The sequence below is a fragment of the Thamnophis sirtalis genome, unplaced genomic scaffold (genome assembly GCF_051295495.1).
Source record: "Thamnophis sirtalis isolate CommonGarterSnake01/CBP01778 unplaced genomic scaffold, rThaSir2_p1.2 scaffold_5, whole genome shotgun sequence".
Taxonomy (NCBI): domain Eukaryota; kingdom Metazoa; phylum Chordata; class Lepidosauria; order Squamata; family Natricidae; genus Thamnophis; species Thamnophis sirtalis.
This window is the reverse complement of record NW_028261385.1, coordinates 117,830,488-117,853,270: the sequence shown is the minus strand read 5'-3', so window position 1 is coordinate 117,853,270 and position 22,783 is coordinate 117,830,488. Positions and strand designations below refer to the sequence as shown.

General features: G+C 39.4%; 1 protein-coding gene across 1 annotated transcript; it reads right to left on the bottom strand.

The window, feature by feature from the left end:
* Positions 1-3,451: 3,451 nt before the first annotated feature.
* On the bottom strand, positions 3,452-22,041 carry RCAN2 (regulator of calcineurin 2). Its single transcript, XM_087716740.1, has 4 exons — positions 21,708-22,041; positions 11,550-11,723; positions 9,168-9,333; positions 3,452-4,696 (listed from the first exon to the last, which is right to left on the bottom strand). Exons 1-4 carry the CDS (start codon positions 21,792-21,794, stop codon positions 4,536-4,538), a joined length of 588 nt encoding a protein of 195 aa, XP_087572866.1. The 5' UTR covers positions 21,795-22,041; the 3' UTR covers positions 3,452-4,535.
* Between the last annotated feature and the right edge of the window lie 742 nt (positions 22,042-22,783).

Sequence of the window (22,783 nt, the reverse complement as noted above, 5' to 3'; positions counted from 1 at the left end):
TTTTCATTCGTTCTAAAACCTTGCCAGTCAAAATAATACGAACATTCAGAACAACCATTTTTTCTTGCCTCCTATAAGCGATTCCCTCTCTTCCTTCCTAAAAACTTAAAATTGCATAATAAAAGTTCTGGTTTTGCTTCATGATATTGACTTCTGTAGGTCTTTTGAATTGAATTGCAAAGCGCACCCGAAGTGAACCGGCAGTAATGCCAGCAGCAACCCACCCCTGATACTGATCACAAGATTCCCTTTGGTACAGATTTGGCACTTTGGAAAAGGTCTTAGTTCAAATCAGAGATTGACTTAAGTAGCTTTCTGTCAATTTACCAGTAAGAAATTGTACATAACTTAAATTATGTGGAGGGTTTGTCTGAATTTTTCAGGCTCGGTTAGCTCAGAATTTGTTTGCTAAAGAATTTATTTTAAGAGATTTTAATTGATATATCTGCTTTTATAAATGGAATGGGTGAAATCTTGAGTTTAAGATAATAATATTTTCTATCCAGTGTTTCTAGCTTACCTATGTTATCTGCCACAGAAATAGATTCTGTTCTAGGCAGCAAATGAAACGTCAAATAGCAAAACTGGAAAGCTACATTTTTTTTATCATATACTTTTTAAATGGTGTGTGTTATGGATGCACCAGAAGGGACCTTTTCATTATGGAAAAGGGTTTTTAAAAAATCGGATGACCTTGGGCCAGTCACTTTCAGCCCTAGGAAGCAAAAACGGGCAAACCACTTTGAAATCTTTGCAAAAAAAAACCAAAAACCCTTCAGAGACTTGTAAAGGTACTGACCTGAAGAGAAACCCCCTCCCCAAAAAGAAAAAGTTAGATGGACCAGTGGTTTATTATTACCTAAGGAAATCAGTGCAGGATAAAGTCAAAGCCCTCTAGTCCCAGAGAAGTCAATCAAAAACTTTACATAACCGTAATTCCTAGAAGCAAAAGGGCATACTGCTGCTTATGCTAATATAGTACTGTGCTTGCAGTGAATAATAGATTTATCATCATCCATGATTTGGTCTAATATTCCTTTATAAGTACTCTTTTTGTGCTGTGTTCTATGATGAGATCCAATGAAGAAGCTCTAGAACCCAATTGTACAGGTAGTCCTCGGCCTACAACAGTTCATTTAATGACCCATTCCACAACACTGAAAGCTGGCATGACTTTTTCACACAAATGTGGCATCCCCATGGTCACTTGATCGGAATTCAGACACTTGGCAACTGACATGTGACAGTTGCCTTGTCCTGGGGTTATCTAATCTTTTGCAACATGACAAAGTCAATGGGGGAGGGGGCAGATTCACTTAACAACCGTGTTACTTAAATGTGGCAAGAAAAGACTTAAAATGGGGTAAAACTCACTTAACAAATATCTCAGCAAAATTAACTGGACTCAATTGTGGTTGTAAGTTGAGGATTACCTCTACTGCATTCAAGTTAAAGCAGAAAGTATATGGTGATGCTATTAGAAAAAACATGAAGTCCCTTGAATTTACAGCACATTTTATTTGTAGCATTTTAAGACAAAATTCTAAGAAACCATTGGAGTTGTTTAGGAGGTATTTTATTCAAAGTGGATATTAGCTACAGTATATCTTAAAACACTAGTCTTAAAACAGATTAAATGCTCATGGTCTCTATCTGAAAACCTGATGTTTTTGCAGATCTGAATGATAGATATTACCTCTAACAAAATAGAATCCTTACCAAGTAGTAGTTGGTATAGTTAGTAAAACTTAGTAAAAACTAAGAATGCAAAAACCCCTCACCATTTATCACAGTATACAACTAATCAATATAAATAGCTTTGCACAGAAGTCTTGCAATCCCGAGCTTGACCTCCAAGATGGGTAAGTCTGAGGAATAGGAAGAAATAATAGGTTTTGTGTACACACACACACACACACACACACACACACACACACACACCACCATCCATCCATCCATCCATCCAGGCCTTTCCGACTGCCAAGCCCAGAGCTGACAACTCTGGCATAAGATTGAGGGGGCATGAGTTTGCGGACAGGAGATACATATTGCCATCTTCATCCAGCAGACTGGGAAAAGCAGAGCAGGCAGGACCCACACTCTAAACGCTCTTTCCAGCTGATAAATTGTGTTATAGAACACCCTTTGTATCCACCACAGATTATTGCAGACCTATTGCAATATATATCGTATGTCTGTTCACTTCCCTGTACAAAGAAAAAAAATGTAATTCTTAGTATTCCCCCATCAAAATATTTATTTATGAACATTGCTCTGCCATCCAATTCCTCAGAGTCCAGATTATTAGACTGATTATGTGCCATTAATTTGGTGTCAGATTGTACAATCACAGGGTTTTTTTCCCCTTGTGATTATCTGTAATTTGTTCTTTCAGGTCTTCCATCATCATTATAACTGAATCCATTTGTCTTGCTGCAGGTCACATTATCTTTTGCATAATGTGGCCTAAGTATAATTGTTTGAGTCTCTCTTTTGTAACTCAGGTGGGAAATTCGTTTGATGATACATTTGTTTGGGACTTTTTATGTTGTTTGTAGTATTCTCTGGAGTCTTCTCTGACATTAAAGTTCAAAAACATCAATAGACTTTCTACCTGGCTTTTTCAAAGTCCACCTTTTGCTTTGCAAAATGTCACTAGGGAATATGGCTGGAACAATTCTGATATTTGTAGGTATAGACACATCAAGCATTTAAACACATTTTTCACAGCCTTCATGGCTACTCTAACAAGTGTTAGTCTGCAACATATTTATTTTACTATTGATGGTTGATCCTGAAAGGTAGAACCTATCTACCACTTTGGTGTCTTCATTGTCAATCAGATGATTTACAAACATAAACATCTATATCAGGAACAAAAGATAACAAGAGAGTACCACCCCAAGCCAAACCTCCATCACCAACAATAATCAAGTGGCCAAAATAAGTCAGGAGGGTATCTGACACATGTCCGAAAATAAAGCGTTCTGAGTAGGCCTGCTACAGAAACGTACCTTCTGGTTCATCCTTCGTTATCTTGTGAGGCAAGACTGTAACCAACCCCTTTCTTCTAAATGTAAAGACTGATCAGATTCCAACAGAAGGAGATGATCCTTAAAATAATCTGGAACTGAATGATATGGTCTTTAGAGGTTACAACTAACACTTTGATCTGTGTTTGGAAATGCCAGAACCATGTAGCTGCAAACAGAAAGACTGACCTTTTTTGTAACTTAACAACATAAGGGAGCTAGATAGGCATGATCACAGCTGTAAAACATGAGTGCTGAGTGGCCTACGGGCCGATGCGTCATGCACAGGCCACGCCCACCCCAGCTGCACAAAGGGGGGAACGATGTGATACGTCATGTGATACTGTGAGTCCCGTGGTTTAGAATAATTACAAAAGCATGCCCTATGTTAACAGGAAGATAAATAATTACTTTCATCATTATGTTTTCCTTCTGCTTTATTTATTTCTGTAATTGTTCTTTGATTTTAGCTACAGATATAACTGATTGATTAATTCAGGATTTCTCTGAAGCATGGCAATCTCATTAATATTAAAAGGAAAGAAAACAATCTTTTGCAGAGGGGAGAATCATTTGAAAATATACTTCACTGTTATATAATTCTATATATGTAAAATCATGTGCTGAATTATTGAAGAAGCCTGTACCTTATTTGGAATAGTCCTATCTTTTAGTCTGAAAAGTGATTGTCACTCAACTATCTGAATTCATTGTTAAAGGAAATAAGGATCTGCAGCAAATAATTTATCTTATCCAGGAAATCACTAGGATAATTTTAATTTCAGTAAGGGCTGAACTGCCTTAATTTGAATTTGAGTAGTAGCTGAATTACTTCACACTGGTTGCATTTGTGCATTAGAAAGAATGTTTATAAAACAAGCAAACAAAAAAAGTTAGGCTATGCACAGATTTCTGACTTTCCAATGTCAGAGAACCTATTTGTTTCTGTGGTTTGTTCTGAGAATGCCTGTTCAAGAATTCACAGATAGAACCTTCCACAGTTCTGCTCTCCAAGGCCCTCTCCTTGCAGATAGAGTATTACAAGGTGGGTATTACAAGCCCAGAGAAGAAAGCTATGCTGCACAGTAAGTATAAGGAGAAAAACCTATTTATAGAAATATGTTTTGGAACATATGGGGACTGTTGATCAGAACAATGCATCCAAATTTATTACTTCCATTTAATGAATAGCATTTAAAGAGTCTTACTTTGTGCACTGAAATCTGATATATGTTTCCATAAAAGAAAGGCTTGTTGACTTTATCCCAGGTTGCAGCCTTAAGAAGTTTGGGAAATCCCTCCACCTCTAATCCCCTCTTCCCCTTCTGCTCTACAGGAATGTGACATTAAAATGGTTACAAAGAGCACATTCTGAGCCCTGTTGTTGCTTAGGCTCCATTACCACACAAGGAATAGGCTAAGAAACTAAATACTGGATTACACAGAAAGATATGGCTGACTTCTACTAGGAGGAAAGAAAAGAAGATATGTTCTTGAGGCAAATCAACTACACATAGAGGATGGTAGGCTAGGACGTCGAGTCTGCATAATTTGTGGCTTTGGTATATTGTTTGGGGCCTCCTCTTCTGTTGCATGGCCGTCACAGATGTGCACAACTACACTTGGAGTGGAGTCAGTACCTGCATGTAGTTCATATTTCTCACCTGGAAGTCAAGAAAAAATATTTTACAGTTACCCATTCCAATAGACTCTGAGTTACTTACAAATACAAATCAATAAAAAAGATAAAAACATACAATCCTACAGACAAAATGGACTAAAACAATCACACAATTTAAAAGAATCAAATCAAATGAGGGCCCCTACAAACAGATCAACTGCAGACCTGATACCAAAACTAGATCTTAAGTGCTTCATGGAATCCAAAGAGAGAGGGCACTGTCCATATCTCGGGGGGGGGGGGGGATACTGCTCCACATTTCAGTAACAAGATGATTAAGGCATGAGTAACTATCAGAAGGACCTGAAGGATACAACTGGCATACAGATGAACCTGTGCAAAAGATGGCTACAGCTGCCACTTGCTCTTCAAGCAGAAAGGCCCCCAAGTTGCATACCTGTCTAGAATGAGGAAGTGCAGTTCCATCCAAGACTAATGATGGAAACATCCCTAACCCTGTGTGAACAAATAGTCACAGCCACTCAGTCATGGCTGGATTGGGCTGAAATCTGTTCTGCCTCATCCAGACCATGCAGAGACCAGGTAAGTACATTGACAACTTCACCTGCACAGCTCAGAGTTGAGATATAGAGCTGAGAGAGATAGAACAAGCTTGTACTCAATCCAGACAAGACCGAGTGGCTATTGATATTGCCTCCCAAGGATGGTCCAGACATTCCACCTCTTAGCCTGGGGGGTGAAGTTATACACCCTCAGAGTGGGCCCGCAATTTGGGTGTCCTCCTGGATCCACAGCTGACATTAGAACACCATTTATCGGCTGTGACTAGGGGTGCCTTTGCCCAGGTTCGCCTGGTGCACCAGTTGCGGCCCTATCTGGATCAGGAGGCACTTCGAATGGTCACTCATGCCCTCGTCACCTCAAGACTGGATTACTGTAACGCACTCTACATGGGGCTGCCCCTGAAGAGTGTTCGAACACTGCAGCTGTCGAGAATGCAGCTGCGCGAGCGATAATGGGTGTACCTAGATACACCCATGTTACACCTATCCTCCGTGAGCTGCACTGGCTCCCCATTGGTCTCCGGACCCGCTTCAAGATGCTAGTCGTTACTTTTAAAGCCCTACATGGTATTGGACCTGGCTACCTGAGAGACCACCTCCTGCCATTCACCTCCCAACGACCAATAAGATCGCACAGGTTGGGCCTCCTCTGGGTGCCGTCGACCGGACAATGCCGGCTGGTGGCTCCCCGAGGGAGGGCCTTCTCTGTAGCTGCACCGGCCTTGTGGAACAAGCTACCCGCAGAGATCCGGACCCTTACCACTCTCCCGGCTTTCCGTAAAGCAACCAAGACCTGGCTGTTCCGGCAGGCCTGGGGCTGTTGATTAATATCCAGCCCCACTTGATTGAATGGATGATAGATTAATTTTAATAATTGTATTTTTAAATTTTTTATATGTTTTTACTTTTGTTGTGAGCCGCCCAGAGTCCCAAGGGAGTGGGCAGCATACAAATCTTATTAAAGCTGAAAGGTATTGTTAGTGTCATGCTGATGTCAAATTCCAAACTGACAGAGGACTTTAGCGAGTGGCTTCATGTAGATGTTAAACAGAAGAGAGGAGAGGGTCGAGCCTGGAGACACCCCCAAAATGGGGGATTGTGGACATGACAGGACCCCCTGATCCTAGCAGCATTGACTGAAACTGACCACACTAAGAAGGGAAATGAACCACTGCAACACAGTGCCCTCACTCCTAACCTGCCTAGCCAGTCTAGAAGGACCCTGTGACCAATCATATTAAAAACTGCTGAGAGATCAAGGAGTACTAGACTGGATGCAGCAGTACCATCCCAGCTCTGCCAAAGATCATCAGCAAGTGTGACCAGTCAAGCCTCTCAACTGAACTACCAAAGTGTCTGGCGCTTGGGCCTATCCATGCTCCTGTGTTGGAACTGGAATTTGTTCAGCTTGTCATTGTGATTATGATTTCCTAGGGTGGGCCACATCCTTAGTATTTCCTGATGGTCTCTCATCCAAGAACATCTAATTCAGATTTTTAAAAATCAGTTACTGTTACCAGGTGCTGCCACAATCTATGATAATGCAAGGTCACTTGAATGAAACAAGAGTCATTTCACTTTTTAATATTTTTTTTTCAATATATATATTTTATTATGTTTTCATTCTATACAATCACATATTTACTGTGCTTAATCAGGGCATATAACATTGAGTAATAAACACGGCCCTCACTTATATAGAAAATGCCCTCGAAACAAGAGTCATTAAAGTAACTCAAAATACTAGGAATCAGAATATCAGTAAAATAATTAGTTGGATTTTAATTTAGAACTTAAACATTTCTTATGTAGCAGTTCAATAGCTTATAAATGTTCCAAATAGCATTTGTGCTCATTAAAGGCAGACACCAGTTTTCACCAATAGAAGATCTATTGGTCTAAGATCAAAATTGGAATCTGGTAACTTTTTTTCAGACTAACACAAAAAGCTTGTGCCTTTTAATAAAATGAATTCACTAGAAAAGTTGCTACCAGACTCCCCCACATTTTTTGCCACCGTAGATTAACATAGTTCTCCTACAAAACTGAGCTGTGGTGGCACAGTGGTTAGAATGCAGTACTGCAGGCTACTTCTGCTGACTGCTGGCTGCCAGCAGTTTGGCTGTTTGATTCTCATGGGCTCAAGATCCATCCTCCCAAGGTCAGTAAAATTAGGACCCAGATTGTTGGGGACAATATGCTGACTCTGTAAATCGCTTAGTGGCAGCTGTAAAGCACTGTGAAGCAGTATATAAGTCTAAGTGCTATTGCTACTGCTACTTCTGTAAATGGTTCAACAAACACACACATAAATAACCTGTATAGGAAGCCCACAAATTACAACACATACACTACATACAGTATATGCTTCCAGCTTCCATCCAGGAGACACCGCCAATCTATTATCTATTGCCAGGTTTTATGCTACAGCCATATTTATTCTGACCCACTTGACAGATATGCTCAACTGATGGCATTAAAACAGAGATTCAGGAGACTAAACAACCCACCCAATGAGATGAACAAACACATCTGTATAGTCAGATCAATTTCCAAGGAACACCTATTAAAAGCCAGATTACAGAAACAGAACAAAGAAGACCATTGGTCTTTTCACAACTTCTAGTTCAAGCCATTCAAACACACTATTAATAAGCTACAGCCCATACCGGACATGGATACTACTCTTTCTTAGGTACTGGGCAGCAAATCCATATTTACATACTAACAACCACCTAATCTGGAGCAGATTCTCACAAGCAAAAGAAAACAACAAAACAGTAATGTTCACTTGGAATCCAGACCCAGATGTCTAACTTGTTCCTATACATACCAACAACACCATAACAGATCCCAATTATTTCATGCAGAAGACTCACACATTCTTCTGCCATCATTTGGCAGCAATGTTCCTCTGGATGCTATGTAGGACAAACAGACCAATCTTTGGCCAACAAAAATTAACTCTCAGGTCAATTTAAATTCTATTTCAGTTTAACCATTCTTGTTTATCCAATGGAATGAGTTACAGCCATTTGGCCAGCCTGCACAGTGTATAAAAAATGATGAAGTCCCAAGATTTCTGACCGAGATTGTCCATTTGCTGCATGCAATGTTGTCTCCAAATGTCCTAGCCAATGCCCAATCTACCTGGCCTGATGGAGGGGTGGTTTGTAAGACTGTGGGAATGAGTAAATTAATAGGAATTGGCAACTGAAACTTTACAAATGAATCATTTTATTTTATTATTTAAGTTTTGCTCCTGTGGTCAAATTTCTACTATTGTATGAGATCCCAAATCTTTCGACTTTGGTATTGAGTGCAGCCAATTTCAATTTAAAAATAAGGGTGCGCAGATTAGACCCTGGGAATTTTGTAATAGTTATGTTGACCTTCATACAATGTTCTTTCTTTTTTATTCCAAAGGCTGATTTTGCCAAGGCAGGGAGGGAGGGAGGGAGGGAAGGAGGGAGGGAGGGAGGGAGGAATACAATAAGCAACAAAGAAGAAAAGGCTAAGCAGGAGAAAAGAATGCAGAAAGGGATCCTAATTTAGGGGGCTGGGAGGATAAAAAGGAGAGGAAGAGTGAAAATTTAAAAAAGTTGAATGGAGAAAAGCTACAGTGTGAGAGAAATGAGAAACAGAGCGGTGAGATAATGCACATATACATGAAAGAAACTGAATCAGAAGGGCAGACTCAGGGAATACTGGCTCTGGCCATGCCCATAGCAGTCCACTCTCCTGTGCCCCTCCATCAATATCCATCACTCCTGCAGCCCCAGAATACTGCCACACTTGATCACTCTTATGCAACTGGAAAGAAGAATGGTGAGTTTAACAATGAAAGCAGGCATAAGTATCCATTACAATTGCTTTGTTTTCTGGTCTTGACTTCCTAAACTTGAAAATAAGAAGAATCGTGAAACTGACCTGGTCCCAGTTTAGAAACAGCATACAGGAGGTCATAATTGATGACTGGTGTATCATCAGTTTTTGATTGCCAACCTACAGGAGGAGAGGCTGGAGGTGAGATGAGGAATTGCTTGGATGGCTGGGGTGGAGCCAAGTGGAAGGCCTCTCCATCATTCTCCAGAGCCTGGACCGTTACAGAGATGAGAGGCAAAACAGAGTATTGTTTCAGGATAGTAAGGACAGAAGAATAAAACAATTATGTTCAGTCCAATATCCCCCATAATTTTGGAACCAATTTCCAGAGGGTTGTTGGTTTCATCTCAACTAATCTGGAAGGCACCAGAACGGAAAAGAAGGCTGCAGTAAAGGACAGAAAGTGGATCCACAAATAAAGGCTCTGCTATTTCCAGGTAATATTGAATTACACTCATAACTATGTTCCCCTTTCCAAAGGGATAGGCTAATGTAGCTGTCTATAAGGCCAATGGAAACAAGCTAAAACTGTCTTTTTGACAACCGGTGCCATACTTGATCTGCAAAGAAAACAAAGGGATGACTTTGCTCTTTACAGAAATCCTATAGCTGCAGGGCAGAAAAGGTGATGTCTAAGCAATCACAAGATTCCTTGCTTCAGCTAATTTATACCTGACTATTTAAGCTGCCTTGAGTCATCATGGGCGAATAGGTGACAATATAAATTCAATAAATAAATAAATAAAGCTCCAATAGTGTGATTCTGGGCAGCATGAATATAAACATCAGACCACTATGGCTGCTTTGAGTATTAAAAAGGGGACTGGAATCTAAAACATATGAAGAACAGTTGCAGGAATTGAGGATGTCTATTTTAGTGAAGAGAAGGACTGGGGTGACATGATAGCAGTGTTCCAATATTTGAGGGGCTGCCACAAAGAAGAGGGAGTCAAGCTATTCTCCAAAGCACCTGAGGGCAGGACAAGAAGCAATAGGTAGAAACTAATCAAGGAGAGAAGCAGCCCAGAACTAAAGAGAAATTTCCTGAACAATTAATAAGTGGAACGGCCTGCCTTCAGAAGTTGTAAATGCTGCAACACTGGAGATTTTTAAGAACATATGAAAACCCCGAAATGCTATAGGGTTTACTGCTTGAGCATGGTGTTTGGACTACAAGACCTCCAAGTTCCCTTCCAACTCCCTTATTCTGTTATTCTATTAAAAATGTTCCCCATAATTTCACACTCTATATACGTAAGGAAAGTGGGAAAGTACACTAGCTTGGAGCTTGAGAACAATGAAGTTCCAACCCATGCATCTTAGTCATTTATTTATCATATTTAGAAATAGTAAAAGAGATACTTCATTATCACCTACATTAATTCATGTTGTCTCTATGTAAATTTGGTTGGTCCTGCAATATGACAAGATGAAACTATTTTAAGTAATACCATAAAGAAAATATAGATCATAACATGACAAAGGTGGTGTAGCTGTTGATTGTTTTTAAAATTGTGGTGTTGTGTTGTCCGTTGTCTTTCTTTTTTTTCCTGTTTGTTCCCCCCCCCCCCCGCCTTGACTTGGTTTGTGAGCCACCCTGAGTCCCTCTGGGAATAGGGCGGCATAGAAATACAATAAAATCGAAAATCGAAATCGAAATCAAAAGGTAGCAAAACATTTTTACCTTTTAGTTCAGATTAGCAGGTGGCTGCTCTTTTGGCTTTGATTATCATGGGGCAAAGCAAAGACAGAAGTTTTCTTTTTCTTCCATGCAATCATGTTCAATTCCAGACTAGTCCCTAAACTTTTCTTGGCAAGGTTTTCCAGGAGTGGTTTGCCATTGTCATTGCCTCTTTCCTAGGGCTGAGAGAAAGTTTACCCACTGGCTGTCTAGAACTCACAGTCTCCCTGTTTCTAGCCTTGCCTGGTATCTTAGCCACTCAATCAAACTAACTCTCAGACTAAAGTTAACTTTCCAGTATTCCAGGATTTGAGGGGCTGCCATGAAGAAGAGTGGGTCGATTTCTTTTCCAAAACACCAGAGGGCAAGAAAAGAAACAATGGATGGAAACTAGTCAAGGAGAAAAGCAACATGGAATTAAGGTGAGACAGCAGTGAGAATAATTAACCATTGGAACACTTGGCTTCAGAAGTTGTGGTGCTTCATCACTGGAGGTTTTTAAGAATGGACTGGACAGCTACTTGTCTCAAATTGTATAGGGTCTCCTGCTTGAGAAAGAGTTGGGCTAGAAGACCTCCAAGATCCCTTTCAGCTCTATTCTGATTGATTAATATTTTGTGCACTTTACCCTTACACATATTATTATGATTATTTCTGGTCTTTTGTCTGACATTAATATGCTCAAAACTTAAATTACCTCATCTGCATCTGGGTGAAGAAAATGCTTGGGTAAAAAAGAACCTTACCTTTGCAAAGTAAAGTTTTAGTTCCTTCCCTTGGAACTGTGTTTCATGAAGTTCTGTTCTAGCATTAGCAGCTGATTTGGGGTTATTGAAGTCAATTTTTATGCGTCGAAAACTTTTAAACAGTTGAAATGTCACACAGTCATCATAAGCACGGAACAAGCTCTCAAATTTCTCCTGTAATGGTAAAAAAGTTATCTGGTTATCTTGAAAGTCTATTGTATCTCTGTAAATGTGATAAATATAAGAAAATACCAGTGATAATTGAATTTTAGGACTAAACTATCTTTATAAACCTAAACTCTTTCCTTTATTAATTTTATATCATAGTACACAAATTCATACGTAATATAAAACCATATAAAGAAAGTACATGTAGTAAAATAATGATCAACACATATCAATCTGACCGACCAGGGGAGGGGGGAGCTGAGGAATACTTTACTGTGATGATGTTAAAAAGCCATACAATATTTTGGAACTGAATAATTTGAATCCCTTAATTCTAATCCCTTCCTTGCAATTATTTCAGTCATTTTCACTCCAATCTCACTGTCTTCCAAGGGACTGAGATATATTCATATATTTTTCGGTATCACTCATTTGCATCCTTTGTGGCCAAGAATCCACATCACATTAATCTGTTGTTGTTGGCATATTTGCATACCTGCTTCCCAAAAGTCAATATCCATCTATCAACTCATAAAGCATTGGCATGTCTGTTATAAGTTGCAACCTGACACCATCACTGAATCACAAGAAAGAAAAGGAAAGGCCAGCAAGAGTCAGTTTTTTTCTGGCTGGACTGGACATAAATAGCTACAGAAGCATGCTCCCCCCCAAAGGAGATAGGAGGGGGAAGTTGTGTTGTAGATCAGTTAGAGCTCAGCAGATCACCACAAAAAACTATTCACAAGTCACACTGAATGTCTCCATAGGAAATCTTCCATTTTTGGATGGAAAATACCACGTTCCTAACATTAATCCTAACTTGATCCAGCTTCAACCAGCTTGAGTGGTGAGTTGACAGGGAGATTGAAACTCTGTTGTGAGAACATGCCATCCATAAATAATGACTGTCTTGGAGTTTGGACAAGAAATTTGTGTCGATGACATGGTACTTTTGGTACATGGTACAGTATCATACTTGTGTGTGTCTCTGTGTGCCTGTTGACCCTAGATGAGTCCATGCAGTTTTCTTGGCAAGGATTTTCAGAAGCCCTTGCCTCTTTCCCAGGACTCAAAGTAATCACAGCTCAAAGGATTAGAAGACACTATCATGGTCATACAATATAAAAATGGGAGCAATGGCAATGGCACTTAGACTTATATTCCACTTCACAGTGCTTTACAGCCCTCTCTAAGTGGTTTACGGAGTCAGCATACTGCCCCCAACAATCTGAATCCTCATTTTACTGACCTCCGAAGGATGGAAGGCTGAGTCAACATCAAGCCCATCAGGATCAAACTCCAGCCTGTGGACAGAGTTTGCCTGCAATACTGTATTCTAACCACTGTGTCAGATCCCTAAAAGTGATACTGCCATTCACTTGGGAGGAGGGGGGCCTCGGAATTAAATCACTAGCTGTATCTGTAACGATTGAGTTTTACAACTTTACAACTGGTTTCCTGTCACTGGAAAACTGAAGATCCCAGCATCTCTTGAGAGATGTTTATGATAGCCATGTGGGATATCTTATTTTAATGTCTAACTAGAGATAGCCATGGGAAGGTGTGTTATTAGACTCTCAGGGCAGAAGAGTTAAGGAAACATCTTCACACTTGTGTATTGGTCAGAATCTGCATTCGGACAAAGGGGACGGGTCATTATCAGTTTAATCCCACTTGCATTGCCTAAAGGGTTTCAGATGCTGCTTTGCCTCTAATGGTTTCCATCCTGCTTGATTAAAGGTTCCTTTTGAAATAATCTGTTTCAAGAGTCTTTACTTTCTTAAGTTAGGAGAGAGCCATTACACACTGCATCACCAGGGCTCAAGGGAGCAAATGGGAGCAATACAAACTTCTTAACAGAAAATACAAGACAACATGAATAGTATAAAGAATAATCCTTATACAAGTAATGGGGGGGGTGTCACATGATATATATTATGGTATGATATGTATCCATATGTATATGGATTCCCAGAAATAAATGCAGACTACAGAATGCAGGTGACCCTGAGGGCACAGATAAACATCCATGTGGCCTCAACGACTTTCACAAAGAGTGCTAACGACCACATGACTTCAAGGAATATCAATCCTTCCAAGGAATATCAATCCTTCCATTCTCCACCATTCAGGCAGAACTGAAGAAGTTTCTTGGATGAAAAGCAAAATGTCTTCTAGTGAAACAAGGAAGACAGTTGCCTTTTGAAAGAAAGCACCTTTGGGACAATCATGACCTGGACTGTTGAGAATCTCCATAGAGGTGGGCTGCTTCCAGTTCGGATGAACCGATAGTTCCAACCACCCACCCCAGGCCAGCTTGTCCTATTTATCTCACACTCTGGTTTTGTTCCCTGCCCAGGAAGCCCAGCTGAATGCCACGTCTCACCTACTGTATTCACTGTGGCTGCCTGAGAAGATATGATGTGTGTTTGAAGCCGCACAAGAACGAGGAAGGTGTCTGTGCAAGTGAAGCGAATGTGCATGCTCACATTTCCGGCAAGCCGGTTGTTAACATATGTGCAGCCCATCTCTGCACGGTATGTATTAAGTTCTCCAGTGCAAAAATATCTGTCCTGTACCTCATCATGAATGAGCAGCTCCAGAAAATAATTCTGTTTGTATCTTCTGCATTACATTTCCTTCTGCCTTAATTGTTTCCTCTTTCCCACCTTATCTGCCAAAGTAGGCTATGGGGCACAAAAGCTAATATGTTAGTCAAAAGTCTTTATTGCTATTTCTTTAACCTAATAAACTGATTAATCAATAGTACAGCAAAGTACAGCAAAGTAGGTGCTGCAGAGACCTAAATGCAGTGAAGCCTAATTTTAATATATTAGTTACATAAAGTAGTTTGATCATTCCCGGGGTGTGGTAAATTGAAGAACATGTTATTGCAGTGATACACATGACACAAGTAACATGATTTATGTAATGAGTTCATTATACCAGTGATACAGCTTACGCAAATATAAATTTACAATTATGCAAATGACATATTGCATAAATACATACATTTTCAAGTGATGCAAATCACAACAGAACCTGACCCATTGTATGCAAAGTTCATTGCACAAAGATCCAGAAAGCTGACGTTTCACTGTGTCTCAATCTGGCATTTTAACGATAAATGGCCAGTTACTATATCTAAACATGTAATTATCATCAGGTAATTCCTAAACTAGAGAAAAGAAATACTAAATTGGCTGCAAAGGATTCCAAACTTCACAGTTTTGGCTAACATAAACGAGTATGCACATTTGTACAATTCTCATTTGTTACAACAGAACAAGGGATATGGAATAAGCAATAAAATCTGAAATTCCAGAAATGTAAGCCATGAAAAGCAGCAAAAATTTATCCTGAGATAAAAGTGGGGACTGGATGCAGAGAAACCACAAGATGCTTCTTTGGGTTTTGTTGTAACTTTGAATCAGTTTTTGATTCCTGGCAATTGCCTGGACAAATCCCTGGATCTTTTTTGGCAAGATTTTCAGAAGCGATTTAGAATTTAGAAGTAGTTTGCCATTGCCTCCTTTCTATGGCTGAGAGAGAGTAATTGGCCCAAAGTTATGTAGATAGCTTCATGGCTAAAATAAAACTCATGGCCTCCCAGTTTCCAGCCTAATGCTTTTAACCACTACACTGGCCCTTGATATTGGTTTTACAGTAGTTTATATTTAATTTTGTGACAAGTGAAATGGCTTTTCAGCTCTGAAATTGAGAAGAAAATAAGTCTCCTATTGGGGGAGGGGATAGAATAACAATTATAATTGTCTTAGTCTAGCAGAAATAAAGAAATATTACAGTCTTGATATCAACAACTTAGAATGTAATTTTGGTTTGTGCATTAGGCATTCAGTGAAGTAAGACAAATTGTGTTGCACATTCTAGCGGATAGAGTAAATTGGACTGGTTTTACCAATGTAGAGTACTTGTGGGCTGTTCTTGATCATGCATCTAATTTGTTTCACTACAGAAGGTTATATAGGATTCTTAATTCTTTGTGCCATAAGCCTTTAATAAGAAAATTTCCAGAGAAGACTTTTAAAGATGCTCTTGACTGAATTCTAATTCATGCAGCTAAAATCAGAGTTCAGTCTTCCAGGAAATATTTGGTTCAGGGCAGATGTTGCTTGCACAAGGCATCATGCTGTTTCAGCTAAGTTTTATTTATCTGTGATGCATAATAGTAAGGACTTCAGCAAAAACACATGTTAATTTTCAGCTATTCTTCCTGATTTCAGCAGTCCTTCCTGATAGTAGTTAATCCCAGGAAATGCATTCTCAATTATTTCAGCAGTTGACTTTTAATTGAAGCACAAAAGTAGCAATAGGATTTAATTTATTTTTTTAAAAAATATTTATTAATCAAAATTATCTAGCCACCCAACTAACCAAAAACAGCTCTGGATGGTACACAACAATCAGATAAAACAACAGTGTAAAAGCTACAGATATTAAATGTAAAAATCCATATTAATATCATAAAAGCTTAAAGGTAATAAGAAAGATAAAAATGGCTACCTCAATGGTCTATTGAGACACCTCAGCAAATCTCCTGTACACTGGGGAACACGATGCCTGACAACATAGCCAGGTTTTGAGAGCCTTTCGGAATATCCAAAGAGATGGAGCTAATCTAATTTCAGAGGAAAGGATGTTCCATAAGGCGGATGCCATGGCACAGAAGGCACATCTCCTGAGACCCACCAAATGCCAGTCCCTGGCTGATGGAACCTGCAATGAGTCAGCTCTTCATCAGCTCAAATGGGTCAACAACCCTACTGTTTGCTGGAGCAAGTGTTCTTTGATTGAATAGGTAGTTCTCATTTAGCAACCACAATTGGTACCAACGTGGTTATTATGGGATGTGATTGCTAAATGAAACTGTGTCTGTGCTTATGGTCTTCCTTTCAGCTTTCATCTCTTTCACAGGCCTGAAAAATATTGTAAGTGTAAGGACTAGTTACAAAATTACTTTTTCATCACTGCAACAAGGCAGTCGTTAAACAAGGTCTACTTGTAGACGACAATACATTAGCTTTTCTGAGTGTCTTCTGTACTGGGAGGACCAGAGAGCAGGACCAGAGAGGTTATTCCATGCCACTTTGGGCAATTTCCCTACATTAGGAAGCTTCCTTCAGAGCCGAGAATGTGAGTCCATAACACTTTGCTGATGCCATAAAAACATGGATGACCCTAGCAAGAGTCCATAACATCAGAATGGTGGACAAGACCAGGGATTGAAAATCCACCCCTTTCAGCCACGCATTTCAAACACTCAAAAAGAGACAGGGCTTCAAATTCCTGTTTGTGCTCACTACTCTGATGTCATTGACCATCCCTGAAGATATCCCTGCATATGATTGTATTTTTGAAGTTTATTGAAAGTCGAATTATAAAATCCCTTCAAGACAAGGAACTGGAATTTGTAGCAAAACAAGCCATAACTTTGTCCATGGTGTTGGAAAAGTATATAAAAACAGATTGTTATGTTGCTGTGCTTGCCCAAAGAATCCCCGCTATGGATTCCTGGAATGGTACAATGGTCACCATTTAGTTCTTATTACAGGTCAGCGCATAACATGAATAAGAAACACAAAATAATACCAAAACAAAGAACACACAGGCCTCCTTGCTGGAAAGAGACTAAAATCTTCCAAATTTTGTTGTGAAATAGGCATACTTCTCACCTGAAGAAGTGCAAAAGAGAGAGGTATTTTTCACCCTTCCTTTTGTTTTCACTTTTAGTGGTCATTTAGCAATCATCTGCAGAATTAAAATGCTGAGGAGAAAATATACTACTCCTCTCTTTAAAATCTCAGTTTAAGCTCACGTGTTGGCTTCCACCCAGAGGTTGGTTCCTATCAGTTCGCACCTATTCAGTAGAACCGGTTCATCAAATCTACTGAACCAGTTAGAAGAGGTTCCACCAGTGGACCCGGAAAGCAGGCCACACCTACAGAAGAGGTTCCAAAAATTTTTGAAACCCACCACTGCTTCCACCCAAGTAAGCAAAGAATGATAAATATTTGGAAAAGAAATGATCAATGGGAGAGGGAAGAAATAAGTATAAATTAGTATGTATCTTATATGCTATAAATCCATATTGCAATATAGATGAGGAACCCTGTTTTAATCAGCACATGAAGATGAAGCATGAGAGGGAAAAGGAGGGAGGAAGTCCTTTGCCACTTCTGCCTTCAGGAGAAACACAATCTAGAGCAAATTATACTATACCGCACAATTGAGGAGTAGTGAGTTAGAGTGACAATTTTACTAAAGTCAACCTTGAGACAAAGAGAAGGCAAAACCAACAGCCGTGCCATCAGTACCAGAGAGATGCTTGATCACCTTGCCTCCCTCCCTGGGTGTAAGGAGACAAAGCTGCTGAATGGAAGCAGAATTTGTCCGCAGACAGCAAGATCAAATCAAATCAAATCAGCAAGGTCAAATCAAATCTTTATTACGGTCAAAGACCAGCATAAGGAAGACAGGGTACAGCCAATTAAATATATCAGAGTCTAAAATATGATAATTATAAAAAGCTATGAAATTTTAGATTTTGTCTTTATATATACTTCTGGTTTATATCTTTTAGCTTTTTATATTTATTATTTTTTAGATTCTGATGTATTTTCTATACTTTCTGATTGGCTGTAGCACACCCTTTAATGCTGCTGGTCTTTGACCGTAATAAAGAGTTGATTTGGAAGAAAAAAGTAGAAACTTAAAAATCAAAGACAGCAAGAAATAAAACCATCATGTTGATATAGCACTCTTCCATATGTTCTGCTATTGTCAGTTGCTCTGGTTTCATGATTTGTGTCATTATATTCAATGTGAGCACAATTGAGGAACCCTGCTGGATTAGACAATAGGCCTATTTCATCTAAATATTCCAGAAAGTCCACAACTAATCCATGAGGGCAATATTACTTCTTCTTCTGGAGAGTGCTGGCATTCAATCTACATCAAATGCATTGGAGTTCTTTCGTTTGCTTTGATGTATTTTCTCACAGTGTTCTGGAAACATGTACAAGTTTTTTTTAACTTGTAACTAGTAAACTAATATTTTGTAAATTTGTCTATAGAAGTGGCAGAAATGCATTGAATTTAGTAATATTCATAAATTATGTTAGGCATATATTTTCTTATAAATATGATATGACTAATAAATCATCTATTATTGTTACAGTAGCTTGTATGAGAACTTTGATAAACTGAGTAATTTTTTTTCTTTAATCTGTTTTAGATTTCCTTGGCGATAGGAGGAACCAAACAGATTATATATAATAGACTAAATATCATTGTCTTCATCACTCTTCCACTGGATGAATGGATGGAAATGGATAGATGGATGGATGGATGGATGGATGGATGGATGGATGGATGGATGGATGGATAGATAGATGACAGAGTTATACTGCTAGCAAAGAAAAATAAAATTATAAAACAGAAGCAGTACAGCCTCTTTGTCAATATCTAGGAACAGTTTATCTGTTGGTAAAATCGTTAAGAAATGATTTTTTAAAAGAGAGAGAGAGAGAGATCATCTGTTGGATTTGTTCAAGATTTTACCCAATGGGGTGGGGGGAGGTATTCAGCAACATGCCCATTAATGTGACTGTGTAAAATACTACTGATAGTGGCTTCTCCTTCCTTTTCTGACAACAGTCCTCCCAAATGCACATATGGGTTGTCAATGGCAGCTGCTGCCTCTTGTCTTCCCTGTTGTTGCCCTTTGCTCTACCTTCTCAGGAAAATGAGCAAGCAGCCAAAACAGCCACCACTGCTGCTCCTAGAAGCTATCTCTTACCTTGATCAATTCACAAATGGTAGGAGCAAAGAGGGTCTATCCTCTGCTTCTCTAACAGAGGAGGTCAAAAGGAAAAAGCAATCAGTGGATAAAAAAATCACTGCACAGGCCCAAGAGTACCATCAGCGCTCCAGATGAAAAGTAGAGAGGATTCCTTCTGAAGGCAGCCTTTGGAGAATTTGGTAGCTTCCTGGCAATGGAGACTAAATTCCGTCTCTCCTTTTTCTTTCCGCTTCCCAATGTGTACTGGCATTTTTGCCAAGAAAGAGTCTGACCTGGTCCATATGGACACCCCAAATGGTTCTCTTTGGAAATCACTGCTGCAGTTCTCTCTTTCCCATGCAACATTTGTCCATGAACCTACACTTTGGAATGGATTTACAGGATCCAAACCAAGGCTGAAATCCTCCCATTTTGGCCGAACTGGTAGGGACAATTGTTCCTGGTTCTGTGAACCGATAGTAAAAAAAAAAAGCTTCCTGCGATCGTGCGGCTCACAGCTGAGCCGCACGATCGTCGGACCCTCTTTATTTCACTTTTTAAAACAATTTTCCCTACCTATTTGCCCGAACTGTCAGGAAAAAATTGCTTTAAAAAGTGAAAAAAAGTTGGCCACGCCCACCCAGTCACATGACACCACCACCACCACCAAGCCACGCCCACAGAACTGGTGGGCAAAAAAATTAGATTTCACCATTGATCCAAACCCAGTGCTCCTGGCTATAAGCTACCAACAAATATGTCCAACATTTTCCAACTCTTTCTTTTTTCCTGTCCAATGCTTATGTGGCATCCACTGTATGAGTAACCTATAGCTATGTATGACATATAAACTATATGAGTAACATATTCTGTCTCCTTGATGGCTTGTTTTGAAAGAAACTCAAATGGAGGCCTTTTCTTACGTGAGAACAAGTGTTTAAGAAAAGGAGTCACTTTTTTCACTTATATAACAAAATGTTGAGTGCCTCTGCCATCAGGAGAAGCTTTTCATTGAAAACTGCCAGAAGACTGAATCTTGTGCTCATCCCCTTGCTTTTTCTCAGCCTAGCTATATTTGGAGTACCATTATATACTGCAGTGAGTTTGACCATGGCTTTAGATTCTAGGTTTGCCTTAAAAGAAAAATGATAGTTAAATGTTGATTGAGATGCTTCACTTTGATGGAGATGCTGTTAGGTATTCCAATATATTTCTAGTATTTGATTACATCCTCATATTTACATTATACAGACTATATCAAACTCTCATCTTGCAACAAACAGAAGATCCTGCATGCATAACCCCCCTCCTTCCCCCCCTCTCTCACACACATTCTCCTCCAACCCCCAATGCAGAGAAGGAAATTCAGGAGCCCAGGAAAGTTTCATCTTATCACATGCTCTTAAAAAGAATAAATCTATTAAACAGTATATTGGTTGCACAATGTGAATATGAAATACTAGATGTTACTGTATTCAGAATTTTGGTTGCTTAAAAAAAAATAAACAAACTGATAATATATTTCATCCCTCCTCTGCCACTGACACAATTTACAGAAAATAAAACAATTTGCAGTAATGATTTTGCCTGCTGCTTCAGGGCTTTCCTTCTCTTACTGCAGTAGTGAGATGGACAGGTACAATACACTGTGCTCTTAACAAATATCACTTAAAAGGAAAGCTTTTCTGACTAGGTACACTAATAGTTTTCACAGTATTCTTCTTAATTCTTAAGGTGTTTGGCAACATCTTAAGGAAAAAGGAAAAAAAATCACTATCATTGATGTACATAACAGGAGATCAAGAAGAAATCAGATAAATACACCTCAAGTTTTCAAAATGTTATGCAAAAAAGTAAAACTGCCCAATTTTGGCTGAAATAATCCTTTAACTCAGGTGAATCACTCACATATTGGCTATGCGGTGGAAAGCCACAGATTTTTTTTCAGTTAAATAATACATCCCCATACAAACACCTGAAGGTCAACACAGCTTCAGCACAGAACATTAAAAACAAGATAAAGAAATAGCTCCCTAATCTTTTCATACGAGACTCCCAATATTCTGGTTGTTATGGTAATAATCATGACAATCTGATCATCTTCTTTCTTGCAGGACATCAAACATTCTTGTCATCCTGCAAGTGTCCTTGTCAGAAGCATCTCTGCAGAATGAAAGGCATGCACATACCTTAACATCTTGGTTGGTAAATACCTCTATATCCACTACACAGGCAACTAGAGAAGAGACATCACAGTCCATGTCATGGGCTGGCATCTCCTTCCTGACATAAATCAAGAGCTTATGTAGCCCCAGAGTCAAGAAAATAAAAGAGCTTTCTAACTCCTAACTGGTCAGGATGCTACTTCAAAAGAGAGAGAGAAAGTGTGTGTGTCTGTGTGTGTGTCTGTGTGTGTGAGAGAGAGAGGGGGGGAGGGGGAGGAAGAGAGGGGGGAGGGAAGGAGGAAGGCACCAGCTTTTCTATTGTGCCTGGTCTCTGCCTAATTCAACCTCCAGCTAAATAAGCAAAGCCTAGCACTGGCCAAATCTATTTCTCATTGCAATGACATCACCACATAGACTGACATCAGCTCAGTTCCACCCCCCCTCCCCAACTCTTTGCTCTCTCTGCTGTATCATTTCTAGTGCAAGAATGACATGACTGTGTGTTTCATCTGAACCCAGACTAAATCAATTATGGCAAACCTAATCAGCACGTGAGTCATCATAGCTATGTCAGCCAAGTGCTTTGTTGGCAAAAGATTGATTCTGTGTTTCAAATTTTCCTTGAGAATTAAAATTCAACAGACACATATTGTACAATGTCCTCCTTTTGGAAAAGGAGAAAGGAACAGCTAACTACCTCCTGCTTGTCCTGTCAGGCAAAGCATTATAGTTACTGCTATTTTTTTCTGATAGAATTCATGTGCCTTTAACAATGAAAAGAAATATCACATGACCACAGTGCTATCCTCCCTGCTGGACATAAATCAGCATGAGTGCCTGATACAATGAGTTCCTGGTTCTCATAGAACAAGCTTTTCTCTCGAGGACAGACTGGAAGAGAGACAGAAATGAGGAATGGATATAAATCCCTTCAAAGAGATGGTAAAGGTCCTAACACTATGTTGGTGACCTGCACTGCCTTCATGAGGAATAAGGCCACATACATATTACACCAAGAGAAAAGCAAAGATTTTTATAAGGAGGTATTCCTTAGATAAAAGCAATTGGCAACATGGCAATGGATTAGGAGATGACTATGA